This window comes from Mercenaria mercenaria, unplaced genomic scaffold, assembly GCF_021730395.1.
Source record: "Mercenaria mercenaria strain notata unplaced genomic scaffold, MADL_Memer_1 contig_4620, whole genome shotgun sequence".
NCBI lineage: Eukaryota > Metazoa > Mollusca > Bivalvia > Venerida > Veneridae > Mercenaria > Mercenaria mercenaria.
In genome coordinates, this window is record NW_026462865.1 from 39,057 (window position 1) to 52,222 (window position 13,166).

General features: G+C 36.5%; 1 protein-coding gene across 1 annotated transcript; it reads left to right on the forward strand.

Annotated features, from left to right (window-relative positions):
* Positions 1-1,505: 1,505 nt before the first annotated feature.
* Positions 1,506-8,557, forward strand: LOC123528937 (uncharacterized). Its single transcript, XM_053535204.1, has 2 exons — positions 1,506-2,225; positions 6,770-8,557. The coding sequence occupies exon 2, from the start codon at positions 7,370-7,372 to the stop codon at positions 8,555-8,557; it is 1,188 nt and encodes a 395-aa protein (XP_053391179.1). The 5' UTR covers positions 1,506-2,225; positions 6,770-7,369.
* The last annotated feature ends 4,609 nt before the right edge of the window (positions 8,558-13,166 follow it).

The window sequence follows — 13,166 nt, forward strand, 5'->3', positions numbered from 1 at the left end:
GTATTGGCATAATATCTCAGTTCCTTTCGAAAACTGGCCATATCCCATGATGGGTTCCAAAGTTATGGTCCCTTAAAGGGCCAGCATTTGCTATTTTTGGCTTGTGAACATGATAGAGACCACATTTTTCAATCAACTTTAATCAAACTTGCACACAACTTGTATTGGCATAATATCTCAGTTCCTATTGAAAACTGGCCAGATCCCATCATGGGTTCCAGAGTTACGGCCCCTTAAAGGGCCAAAATTTGCTATTTTGGCTTTTGTACTAAAATTGTAGCCTGATGATATAAAGACTTCATTTATGGTTTGATTTGATACAAACTTGCAAAATATCTTCAACAACAATAAATCTTGGATTCCATGATGAATCAGTTCTGTCAGATCCAATCACAGGTTCAGGAGTTATGGCCCCTGATTGACCCCTGAAAGAGCCAAAATTTGTTAATTTTTACCTTGTGAACACGATAGATGTGACCACCTTGGTAGCCTAGTGGTAGAGTGTCCGCTTGGAGTGCGGGAGGTCGTAGTTTGATCCCCTGCCGTGTCATACCAAAGACCTAAAAAATGGTAATAGCAGCTTCCTCGCTTGGCGCTCAGCATTAAGAGGGTAGTGCTAGGACTGGTCAGCCCGGTGTCAGTATAATGTGACTGGGTGGGGTATCATGTCACGTGTCTACGGCGTGATATTCCAGTGACTCAGCACTATAAAGTTGGGCATTGTGCTTACCTCTACAAGTAGAGACCGTCGTTTATATGACTGAAAAATTGTTGATAGACGTTAAACCCGAACACACACATATACACACACACACACACACACACAGACACACACACACACGATAGAAGTGACATTTTATATTTGATTTTAGCCGCACTTACACACAACTTTAGTCAATCTGACTAAAGTACATATCCTATTATGCTACGCATAGGATCTGACAACGAGCTATTGATAGCCTTGTTCTGACGACCCTTACGCTAGCCAATCAAGAGCTAACGTACAACATTCTGCAAGCTTTAAAAAGCCTTGGATTTTGATATCTACAATTTTTGTGTCTAAAGATGTCAGATAGCCTGTTAGCTCAGTCGGTAGGGCACTTGCTTTGTAAGCGAGAGGTTCCGGGTTCGAGCCCTGGATTGACTGCAAATTTTTCTTATTCTTTGACATTCGAACAAGTTGTCTGATTGGTTCAAATAAAAATACATTTGTGAAATTAAAATTGCAATACTGGAAATCCAAAATATACAGAAGATGTATGTGAATGGGTCATTCTCAGATCTTCATTTAGAAGATCAAGTACTTAAGTCAGATTGAACTTAAGTCACAATAAGATCTCAGTTTCTTTCGAAAACCGGCTAGATTCCATCATGGGTCCTGGAGTTATTGCCCCTGAAAAGGGCAACATTTTCTAGTTTGGCCCTTTCATGTCGTATAATGACTTTATGAATTCATTATACTTATTTAGATAAGCACATTTTATCATCTTGTTTTTCGGTTAGCAATATGTCATCGGTCAGTAAAAAGTCATACACAAAGAATTTCGGAATGCTACTTTAAATAACTTCAGCGTTTGTTTACATCTGGAAAATGACAGGTTAAGATATCTCGTCCAGGTTAATTACCCTCTGGCCACGTTATTCGCTGCGTCATGATTGTTGTTTTGTTTCTAACTAATTGTAATGACAGATGACTAAATGAAATAATGACATGTTTTTATTATTATGGTCAAAATGCGTGCCCTTTTGGAGAAAAACAATTTAGTCATCCCTACGAAGTTTTCCTTAAATACCACTAAATTCTAGATAGAACTTCAGTATCAATCTGCCCGTGCTAATGTTAGTAACGTATGCCGATACTCCATACGATTTAAGATAGTTTAGAGCCGGGGCAATTAACAATGAATTATTATTGTTAGAGTTTAGACATTAATGAAATAATAGAGATTATGTTAGGGAATTGTGAAGAAAGACATTGTTGTATATATTAACTCAGAACATAGTACTATATTAAACAGTAGTTATTATAGAGAACAGAGTTGTTGTTGTTGTAGTTAGAATAGTGAACTTTAGACCCTGTTACACCACACGGGCTTATTTGGTGCCTTAAAAGGACCAGGATTCGAACGAACCTTCGGAACGTCGCGGCCACAACACAAAAGAAGTACTACCAACTACGGTTCGGTTACCCGGGGGAAACTGTGACGATCATATCCTCTGCACGGGTGAGTGAAAATTTCTTTGCTTGTTTTTGTTGGCTTAATTATGGCAGATCAAGATATCGCAGCAATTTTCGAAAATCTGGGGCGTGAATTGTCTAATGTTTCGGCTGTCGTAGGTACTCAAAGTATATCTCAGGTTATTCCACAATTTGATGGGGATCCGAAACAATTTAAATTTTGGCTGAAAATATTTGAAAATACGGTGTTCTTACGGGTTTACCTGGGGATAAATTAAAACTTGTCGCTTATCAGTCAAGCAGAGCGGCGGTAAGTGATTTTATACAAAGATATTTAACGGAAAATGTTGATAGGGACTGGAATCATTTAAAAACAGAATTGTCTTCAAGGTTCGCTGAAATACAAGATCCTCAGCATGCATTTTGTTTACTAAGAACCATCAAACAGGCTCCAGGTGAAAATGTTCAAATTTATGCCGAAAGACTTCTTACTTTGGCAGAAGAAGCTTTCGTAGGTCACAATGGTGATTTAAATTTAATTGAAAGACAAATGATTGGATTTTTTGTGGATGGGTTGGCACACGATTTTTTAAAAATGAAAGTTATGAGAGATAATCCACAAACTCTTCAGGCCGCCGTACGGTCTGCCATGAACGAACAAAATTTGAGAACTAGATTTAATCTACGGATAGGACGGAGTGTGGATTCGTCCTCACATAATTCCGCTCAAGAAAATGAACCTATGGAAGTAGATCATTTAAGGCCACGCAGACCTTGCGCTTACTGTAAGAAACCAGGTCACCACATAAAACAGTGCCGACACAGGCTTCAATCTATTCACTCTGTTGAGTATGGACCTTCAAACGTTGATCCTCGCATTCCACCTAGATTTAAAGATCAAGGTCAAAATAAAATCGAACAAGATTATAATTCTCATAGATATCAAAACTCATCTAACTCTGACTGGAAATCTAAGATTACTTGCTGGAACTGTGGTAAGTTAGGGCACCTTGCCAGAGAATGTAGAACTAATCCTAACCGTTACGCTAATCATCAAAATCCAAATTATCAACGTACATATAGCAATCAGGGAAACTAACAACCTCCTATCACAACGAAGTCGGTGATAGGAGAAATCGTATGTCTACTTTTAATATAGCAATTTGTGGCAACCCAAACTCTTGTATAATAAAAATTAGAGAAAAACGTTTAAGATGCCTTGTAGATACCGGAGCTGAGGTTTCGCTTATATCATATAGAACCTATGCGTCCCTGCGACATAAACCAAAACTTTTAAATAATAAGGCTAATCTTCAGTCTGTAAATGGACAATCTTTGGTCGTTAAGGGTAGTGTAAATTTAACATTTAAAATAGGATCAGTTAAAAAGTCCCATTTATTTTATGTGGTAAGCAACATAAACAGAAACGGTATCTTGGGCCGAGATTTCTTATCACAAAATGGTGTTAGATTATATTTTGATTTAAATTGTTTAAAAATAGATGATGAATATATTGCTTTAGAGGAGGACATACACGTAGCTTCCGTGGTTAGACTTCGCCAAACTACGGTCCTGAGACCTAATACTGTAAATATTATAAAGGGAAAAGTCAGATATACTAATGGACTGAAACATAACAGAGTTTATGACCTGATGGGGATGAACAACTCCTTTTTGAATAACGAGCCAGGCTTGCAAATCGTTGATTCTGTAATTAGATTACATGGCCACAGGCAATTACCAGTCATGGTTATCAATAAAACACATAAAACTATAAAGTTAAGAGAAGGTTTTCCGATTGCTAGGTTAGGTGATTTAAGCCTAAGGGACATCTCGTCCGTAAAATTAGATACTAGCAATTCATCCAGTGAAGAGGACATCTTTTCAGAAATTAATGTGGCCGAGGAACATTACGACTTAATACATAATCTGCTTAAAAACAATAGAGATGTTTTCGCGAAAGATGACTCAGAACTAACATTGACTGATACCGTTACAATGAAAATTGATACGGGTCACACCCACCCATTAGGCTCAGACCTTATCGCATTCCTATAAATCACCGCCAAGCAGCGGATGACGCAATCAAAAAAATGTTAGATGCAAATATTATACGTCCATCCCATAGTCCATGGCGGTTTCCTGTTGTTATTGTTTCCAAGAAGGACAGCAGCAAAAGGCTTTGTCTGGATTTTCGTGCATTGAATTCTATATGCCGTCAAACGTCTTATCCGCTGCCTCGTATAGATGATATCTTACCATTATTAGGAAAAGTTGCTGGTTTTCCAGTCTGGATTTAGCTAGCGCATTCCACCAAATACCTATTCAGGAACAAGACAAAGAAAAGACCGCCTTTGCCACGCCATTTCATGGGCTCATGGAATTTAATTCCATGGCATTCGGGCTTTCCAACGCACCAGGTTATTTCCAATCATTAATGAGAGAAGTCTTAAAAGGCTGTGAATCTTTTGCTATCGCATACCTTGATGACCTCATTCTATTCAGTAAATCTTTTCAGGAACATATTGATCATATTAAGACTGTTTTCCAAAGGTTAAGACAACATAAGCTTAAACTTAAGTTAAAAAAATGTCAATTCCTACAACAAGAAACAACCTATCTCGGATTTACAATTGATAAAAATGGTATCCGTCCGGATCCGAAAAAAGTAGAAGCAATCCGAAAATTGCCACGCCCACAATGTGTGCGCGACGTACGAAGCTTATTAGGAATGGTAAATTTTTTTCGTCACATGATACATAATGGTAAACAATCATACACGGAAATTGTCGAGCCACTTATCGATCTAACAAGAAAGAACGTCAAATTTAATTGATATTACGTCTCCAATGTCGATGAAGAGCCGAATTTTCGATTATTCGTACCCAGTCACCTTAAACATTTGGTTATTAAACAATACCATGATGATAACGGTCATCAGGGATGTCAAAGGTTATTTGCAACAATTAAACAACACTATTTCTGGCCCAGAATGTTTAAGGAATTGTATGATTATGTTTCTCAATGTGTTGTTTGTCAGACAAGAAATCTTACTACCATTAAAACCCCTAGTAAGGAAACTGGTATACCCCCGTTTCCATTTTCTATTGTTTCAATTGACGTTTGTGGGCCATATCCTCAAACTTTATCGGGAAATAGGTACATCATTTGCTTTGTAGATAATTACTCAGGTTACCCGGAGGCATTTCCTGCTCCTGATAAAAGTAGTAATACCATCATACATCTGTTTTTAGAGGAGATATACAGCAGATACAGCACTTGTTTAAGAATTGTAACTGACAATGGTTCGGAGTTCACTAGCGGCGCAATGCGTGACGTGCTTCAGGAATTAAACATAGAGCACATAAAAACTACACCCTACCTTCCATCTTCTAACGGAATAAATGAAAGATCTCATAGCACTATGAATGATATTCTCTCGAAAAAGGTACAAGATGATACACGTCAATGGGATCTCCACTTAAATATGACTCTCGCCGCCATGCGATTCACCGTTTCTACCAATTCTAAACATTCTCCATTTTTCTTGCTTTTTAACCGTGATCCTATTCTACCAATTGATAATTTACTTAAACCTCGACGGAAATACCATGGTGAAGAGTATCACAAAATTATATTAGAGGAACAACATAGAGCCTTTTTAAATGTGCATCGTACACTGAAAAAGATAAAACGCAAGCGTGTTTTAAAAGCTAATGAGAATATTAAAGAGACAACCTTCCAAGTTAATGATCCTGTATATTATAAAAATTTCAACAGAAAAAGTAAGTTAGACGGAAAGTGGAAGCCCTATTTCAGAATAATTGAACAGAAAACTCCCTTAAATTTTATTATTAAAAACCAACTTGACAATTCAACGCACAATGTTCATGCTAACCAAATTCGTCTGGCTAAAATAAATGAATGGCCGATTCCCGCGCCTCCATCTGGAAGGCCGCTAAGAAAGGTTAATTATGCGGTTCCCCCTGCGAATTTAAGCAGCAGTGATTCCGACTCTGAGACTACTTTAAACGACCCGTTACCCCCCATAACTAATAGAATACGCCAGGAGCGCTTAGATTCTGATGAAACAGACGATATTCCCTTAGCAGAATTACAAAAACAATTACGCAATAAAAACCATATTTCAGGTGAAAATATTAAGTCCTCAGATGACGAGATGTCTATTGACAATAAATCAGATGTTTCTCTCCCTTCGGGCAGTCAATTACCTTCCGAACTGTCATCGCCCGTCACGGAAACAGACGGAAACGTATTCGCAAATTATGATTCAGACTCGGACATCGCCCTTAGCTTGTCCGACAGTGATAAAATGCAGCTCAATGCCATTACTGTCAACCCGACTAAACGTCGGCGAACTAATCGTAAACATACGGTTAAACATACAGATTCTCCTACTGCTAAGTCGGGGGAAAAACATAAAACTATCAATCACATGCTCTTAAAGTGTCTTGCTACTGTATTGTAAAACAAACATAAAGAATGATAGTCATCTGCTCTTGACAGCTTGACCCTCAGTGACTTATGAACCCTTTTTACTAATTGTATTTTTTGTTATTCTTGTTTCAGTAAGGATGCATTACCTGCTATTCCTGTGCTCTTTTACATTGGTCGGTGCTACAGAAACTTATGATAATGTTATTTTTCAAAAGATAAATGAAGTCTCTACCACACGTTCGCATTGGAGCGTGGCTCTAGTTTTAGACACTTCGATTTTTAGTTCCTTTTTGGATCAAATTGACAAAGAAATAGAAACTGTTAATTCCACCACAGAGAATGTGAGCAACCACCTTAAAAAACAACCCTAAGAACTTAGACTTATTACCCTATCTTCTATCTATATCAAATGTGAAGCTGGAATTACAATACGTCCGAAGCACGTATGCGAAAATACTTAATAGTTACTCTGACTACCTATCGTTACACGTTAGAAACAAAAGAAGCATTCTGGGATTAGGGTCTGTCTTCAAATTTCTTTTTGGCACTGCTGATAATGATGAAGTTCAAGTAATTAAACATAACGTAGTTAGATTAGCTAATACACAAAAATCCATCATACACATACTAGAAAACAATTTGTCAATTTTAAACATTTCACGTTCTCACATATCAGAGAATAGGCAGTCTATTAACGAATTAATACAAGCTTTACAACAGGTCGATGAGAAAATGAAAAAATGGCAAGGTCGCATGGAAAAACAGATTGAACAAATTCAAGGTTATACTATTAATTATAACAACCTCCAGCTTATCATTGATGAAATCAAACAGACTGTTTTTTATGCTAAGGCTCATCTCTCAGAATTTAAATCCCAGCTCGACATATTAAGTGCTGGCAGGGTATTCCCTGGGCTATTATCTCCCTTTCATCTGAGGGCATTATTAGTAGAAATACAGAACCAGGCGCCTAAAACTTACGCCCTGCCGGCGGATCCTAGCACGGATCTGTGGAAATATTATCAATTCTTACGCAGCTCGACTATGATTGCTGAGGACAAGATTATCATTAATATTCATGTTCCCTTAATCGATTTCAATAGTCGTTTTGATGTATATCGTATTCATAATTTCGAACTTCCCTACAGTAACATTAATCGATCATCGATACCACAGTCATCTAAAGTACATCTTGTCGCTAAGTACGATTTAGAATTTTCAGCTCTTCTTTTTAATCGAGAACGCACAAAATTCGCTGTCATTCTGCCCAGTGAATTAGAATCTTGCAAAAGTAGCTTTACGCAATTTTGTCAAGTCAGATCCCCATTTTATCAAGCAAGCATGTCTGAATTATGTGTTACGGCTTTATTTCTACGAAACCCAGCTAAAGTTACGCAAAACTGTAACATTATTATTAAACCTAACACCAAGTTACCTTACGCCGAAAATATAGATAATGGTCTATGGGCAGTCACCACTTTAATTGATTTAAGATTCGTCATCGTGTGCCAATCTGACACTAAATCTAACCATGAATTAGTTGTTAAAGCCCCTCTCAGTTTAGTTCAACTTGAGATGAACTGTCAGGCCTTTAATGAACATTTGAACTTAAGTCCATGGTACTCTCAAATTTCTAAGAAAACACATCACCTTGATTATAACCCTCTACTTCCTCCTAATATTTCTACAAATCACCTATGGAAACAATTTCACTACAAACTTGAGAATTTTACAAATGTCAAGCTGCCCCACGAATTAAAAACTATTAAGCAAATTCCGCTTGACATTCTCATTAACAAATTAGAGAATCTAAGACACTCTAAACTAATTGATGATTCGATTTTCCCCACCTGGATTATAGTACTTATAGCTGCTGGTTGCTCAATTACTCTAGGAATTGGGATTTTTTATTTATTGTAAATGTAAATTACGAAATTCTAAGCACCGATCTGCCATAAAGTCACGAAATACGGGTTCAGAAGTTATTCGCTACAAATTTGTCTCTGGAAACGACGAAATAATTACTCCTGCTGTCAAATCCGGACCATTTCAAGCTACTGCACCGATCAAGGAAGATAACAGCGTTGCCGAAGGCAGTATACTATCTGCTTTGTATCCGAAACTTTAAGTCTAGAAGTGCACATCAATGTCGAAAATGTCTATTGTTCTGAGTAATGACTGTATATATTTTTTTTGACTGTTCGTAATTTGGGTGACGGATACATCTACTATATAAGCAACTTAAAATGGATTGAGCGGTCCACTCGTTCACAGAGAATTGAGATCTGTTTACTTACAAATTTCACTTGTGTTTAATACGTAAAACCTAAGTATAACTATGGAATGTATCAGAAAATTCACTATTGCCAGGATTTTTATATCCTTCACTTTGGAGTACTTAGTCTGTAAGATTTGGCACCTGATCCAAGACCAGGCGAAAGCAAACTGTGATGAATGCTGGGGGACAGATGACGACTGTTCCCACAACTTCAGAGCCACCGACGTCATCCAACGTTTTGACAAGGTGTATACGGCCGTGGTAAAAACACTGGCCGACGACCAGTTAGCCAGGCACATCTTCATTCGAAAGGCGGAGCGACGAGTACTGGACCTTTCCAGAACCAGACACCAGTACGTCTGCCAACATTGCATACGTACTGAATTGAATGACTCAGCGCTTCAGTCAACAATGGAGGACTGTGCAAACTACGAGGCGGTGTTCCGGGCGGTACTTCAAAAGGTTCCGAAGTCGGCAACGTCACATCTTTTGCCAATCTGGCCGTACCAGCTACCGTGCGGAGAGACGTCTGCAGCCGACCTTAATGACGTCGACTGATTGTGTCGTTCATTAGTATTTTATATTTATATTTTCATTATATTATTCAATTACAAAAAAAAAAAACCTTTAGAAAAAAAAAATTACGGAATTTATATAATCGCATATACTCGCATTTTAATTGTGTTTTTGTTATATCTATAATATCCTTCAAAAAAAAAAATATATATACATATTAAGTAATGATTTTATTTAAATAAGTAATGATTTTTTTTAGTTATTGTACTATATCTATCCTTAAGAAAAGTAGGTCATTAAACACTTATCACTATGTATACCAATTTTATGTTTTACAATTATTTTTTCCCTCACAGAAATACTGTTGCAGCCAAGATCAACAACAATTTTTCTAGTAATTTTTTTTATCCAACCAGTTCTTAACGATTTTACACTAAGAATGTGAATACATTAACCTTACTTGTTGTTCTTCTTCCATAATTCCTGTTATGATGATAAATTTAAAATCGATGTTTATTTATTGTAACTTTTAGCGGAAATTTTCACTCTTAATTAACATATTCAGAGAGTAAAATTCATATTTTTTCTTATGTCATTTCCTACTAATTGTCAGTTTATCCTTTCAGATTGCGGAAATTCCAGTAAATTATATATTAATTACCGTACTTAAAACCATTACTTGTCATGATGATTAAAGCATTTTTCTTATTCTTTCTATTTCAGTCACACTCTTGAAGGCAAAACCCCTCTGGGCAAGGGAGGAAAAAATGGACTTTTAATTACGGAATTTATTGTGAAATCGTGTTCCGCTAGTAATTTAGTGTTTTATTAAGATTTAGAGTAATTAAATGGGGTTTTGACTTCAAAACGCAAGAAAAAACGATCTAGGACTGAAACAAAAACGAAAACGAATTGAATATTCTAGGACTAAATCAAATCGTGGAAATTGTGAAAATTAAATCTACGTATTCCATGTGATTTCCTATTCATTGATTATGTATATTATATCATGTGTTGAAACTATATATTCTTGATTTTGTATTCTGTTGTATTCTATCCTTCTCAAATCATTAATCTTCAGAAGTACGGCTAAAAACATTTAAAATAAATTCTACGTATTACTTATAAAAATCAGCCGGTTTTATGCATTGCCTTGTGTTAAATTGTTAATTGCCTCGCTTGAATTTTAGTTTTGCTTATTTTTTTATTTTTTCTTATAGATAATTAAAAAAACAAAAAAAAAAAAACTCACGAGTAAGAGACGAGTGTCGTATAATGACTTTATGAATTCATTATACTTATTTAGATAAGCACATTTTATCATCTTGTTTTTCGGTTAGCAATATGTCATCGGTCAGTAAAAAGTCATACACAAAGAATTTCGGAATGCTACTTTAAATAACTTCAGCGTTTGTTTACATCTGGAAAATGACAGGTTAAGATATCTCGTCCAGGTTAATTACCCTCTGGCCACGTTATTCGCTGCGTCATGATTGTTGTTTTGTTTCTAACTAATTGTAATGACAGATGACTAAATGAAATAATGACATGTTTTTATTATTATGGTCAAAATGCGTGCCCTTTTGGAGAAAAACAATTTAGTCATCCCTACGAAGTTTTCCTTAAATACCACTAAATTCTAGATGGAACTTCAGTATCAATCTGCCCGTGCTAATGTTAGTAACGTATGCCGATACTCCATACGATTTAAGATAGTTTAGAGCCGGGGCAATTAACAATGAATTATTATTGTTAGAGTTTAGACATTAATGAAATAATAGAGATTATGTTAGGGAATTGTGAAGAAAGACATTGTTGTATATATTAACTCAGAACATAGTACTATATTAAACAGTAGTTATTATAGAGAACAGAGTTGTTGTTGTTGTAGTTAGAATAGTGAACTTTAGACCCTGTTACACCACATTCAGCCATATAGAGGTTTCATTTATGCTTCGATTTGATACAAACTTGCATAGAATGATTATCTTAATGATTTCTAGGCCTGGATCGAAATTGGGTCATGTTGGGTCAAAAACTAGGTCATCAGGTCAAATCAAAGGAAACGCTTGTTAACAACCTAGAGGCCACATTTATGAACCTATCTTCATAAAAGTTGGTCAGAATGTTTGTCTTGATGATTTCTAGGCCATATTTGAAACTGGATAATATGGGGTCAAAAACTAGGTCACCCGGTCAAATCAAAGGAAAAGCTTGTTAACTCTCTTGAGGCCACACTTATGACCCCATCTTCATGAAATTTGCTCAGGATGTTTATCTTGATATTCCTAGGTTAAGTTTGAAACTGGGTAATATGGGGTCAAAAACTAGGTCAACCCAGTCAAATTAAAGGAAAAACTTGTTTACACCATTATTCATTTGATGTGCATGAAACTTGGTCAGAATGTTTGTGCGCATGAAATATCGGATTAATTTTTATCTGGGTCATTTAGGGTCAAAAACTAGGCCATGTTTTTGGTCCAATCTTAATGGAAATGTTTCAGAATATTTGTCTCCATGAAATCACTAGGTAAAACATGTTTACACTGTTATTGTATGTTACTCAGGTGAGCGACTTAGGGCCATGCCATCTTGTTTAACTATGCAATTCTTGGTTATTTGTTTGGTAATCTGGTATGTCAAGTACCCACTGATGGGAATAGATTAAATCTTCACACACTTGTGATGATATAACATTCATTGCATACGATTCAGAAATTTGTTATGAATGTTTACCAAATCATGCCCCTTTTTCAACTTTAGTATCCACTCTGAGTTAACTTTCTTTAGCGGCATCGGAGGCTGTTGAATAGTCAAAATTTGCTGTCCTCCGACAGCTCTTACTTTGTTATAGTCTTGTTTTAACAAGTTACAAATAATATAAATATACTGCCTCAGTAGCCTAGTGGTAGAGCGTCCGCTTCGAGTGCGGGAGGTCGTGGGTTCGATCCCCAGCCGCGTCATACCAAAGACGTTAAAAATGGTACTAGTAGCTTCCTCGCTTGGCGCTCAGCATTAAGAGGATAGTGCTAGGATTGGTCAGCCTGGTGTCAGTATAATGTGACTTGGTGTGGTATCATGCCACGTGTCTATGGCGTGATATTCCAGTGAGGCAGCACTATGAAGTTGGGCATTGTGCTCACTGCTACAAGTAGACACCATCGTTTATATGACTGAAAAATTGTTGAAAAAGACGTTAAACTCGAACACACACACACACAAATAAGATAAAAACAACTTAGACTGTAATTAAATGCTTTTTTACAATTTTACAAATATTTATTTTCAGGTAAAAACAAATGTGTGTGGCATTTGACAATTATACAGCACTGGGAGTTCAGTCAAGTTATGCTCAGAAAACATCTATTGGACTGAGACAACAGATATAGCAGTTATAATTTGCCTCAGATATCACATGTTATGGAGAAATAGTTGTAAAGCACAAGAAGTGTCTAGAAAGGTGTGACATAAACAACAATGTCAATGAGAAGACAAAACAAGTTCACAGCATTTGGGAAAATCTGAAAATAGCAAAAAGTTGAGACAGACAGGAGTTTTAGCAAAGAGCTGAGGCACAGAGGGTTTCCGCAAAGAGTTGAGACAGACATGAGTTTAAAGTAAAAAGTTGATGTAGACAGAGTTTTTGCAACATACTGAGGCAGACATGACTTTTAACATAAAGCTGAGGCACAGACTTTGCAAAAAGAGCTGAGGCACACAGATTTTCAGCAAAAA

Coding starts and splice junctions, on each gene's coding strand:
- LOC123528937 (XM_053535204.1), top strand. CDS start 7,370: ATGAAAAAATGGCAAGGTCGCATGGAAAAACAGATTGAACAAATTCAA.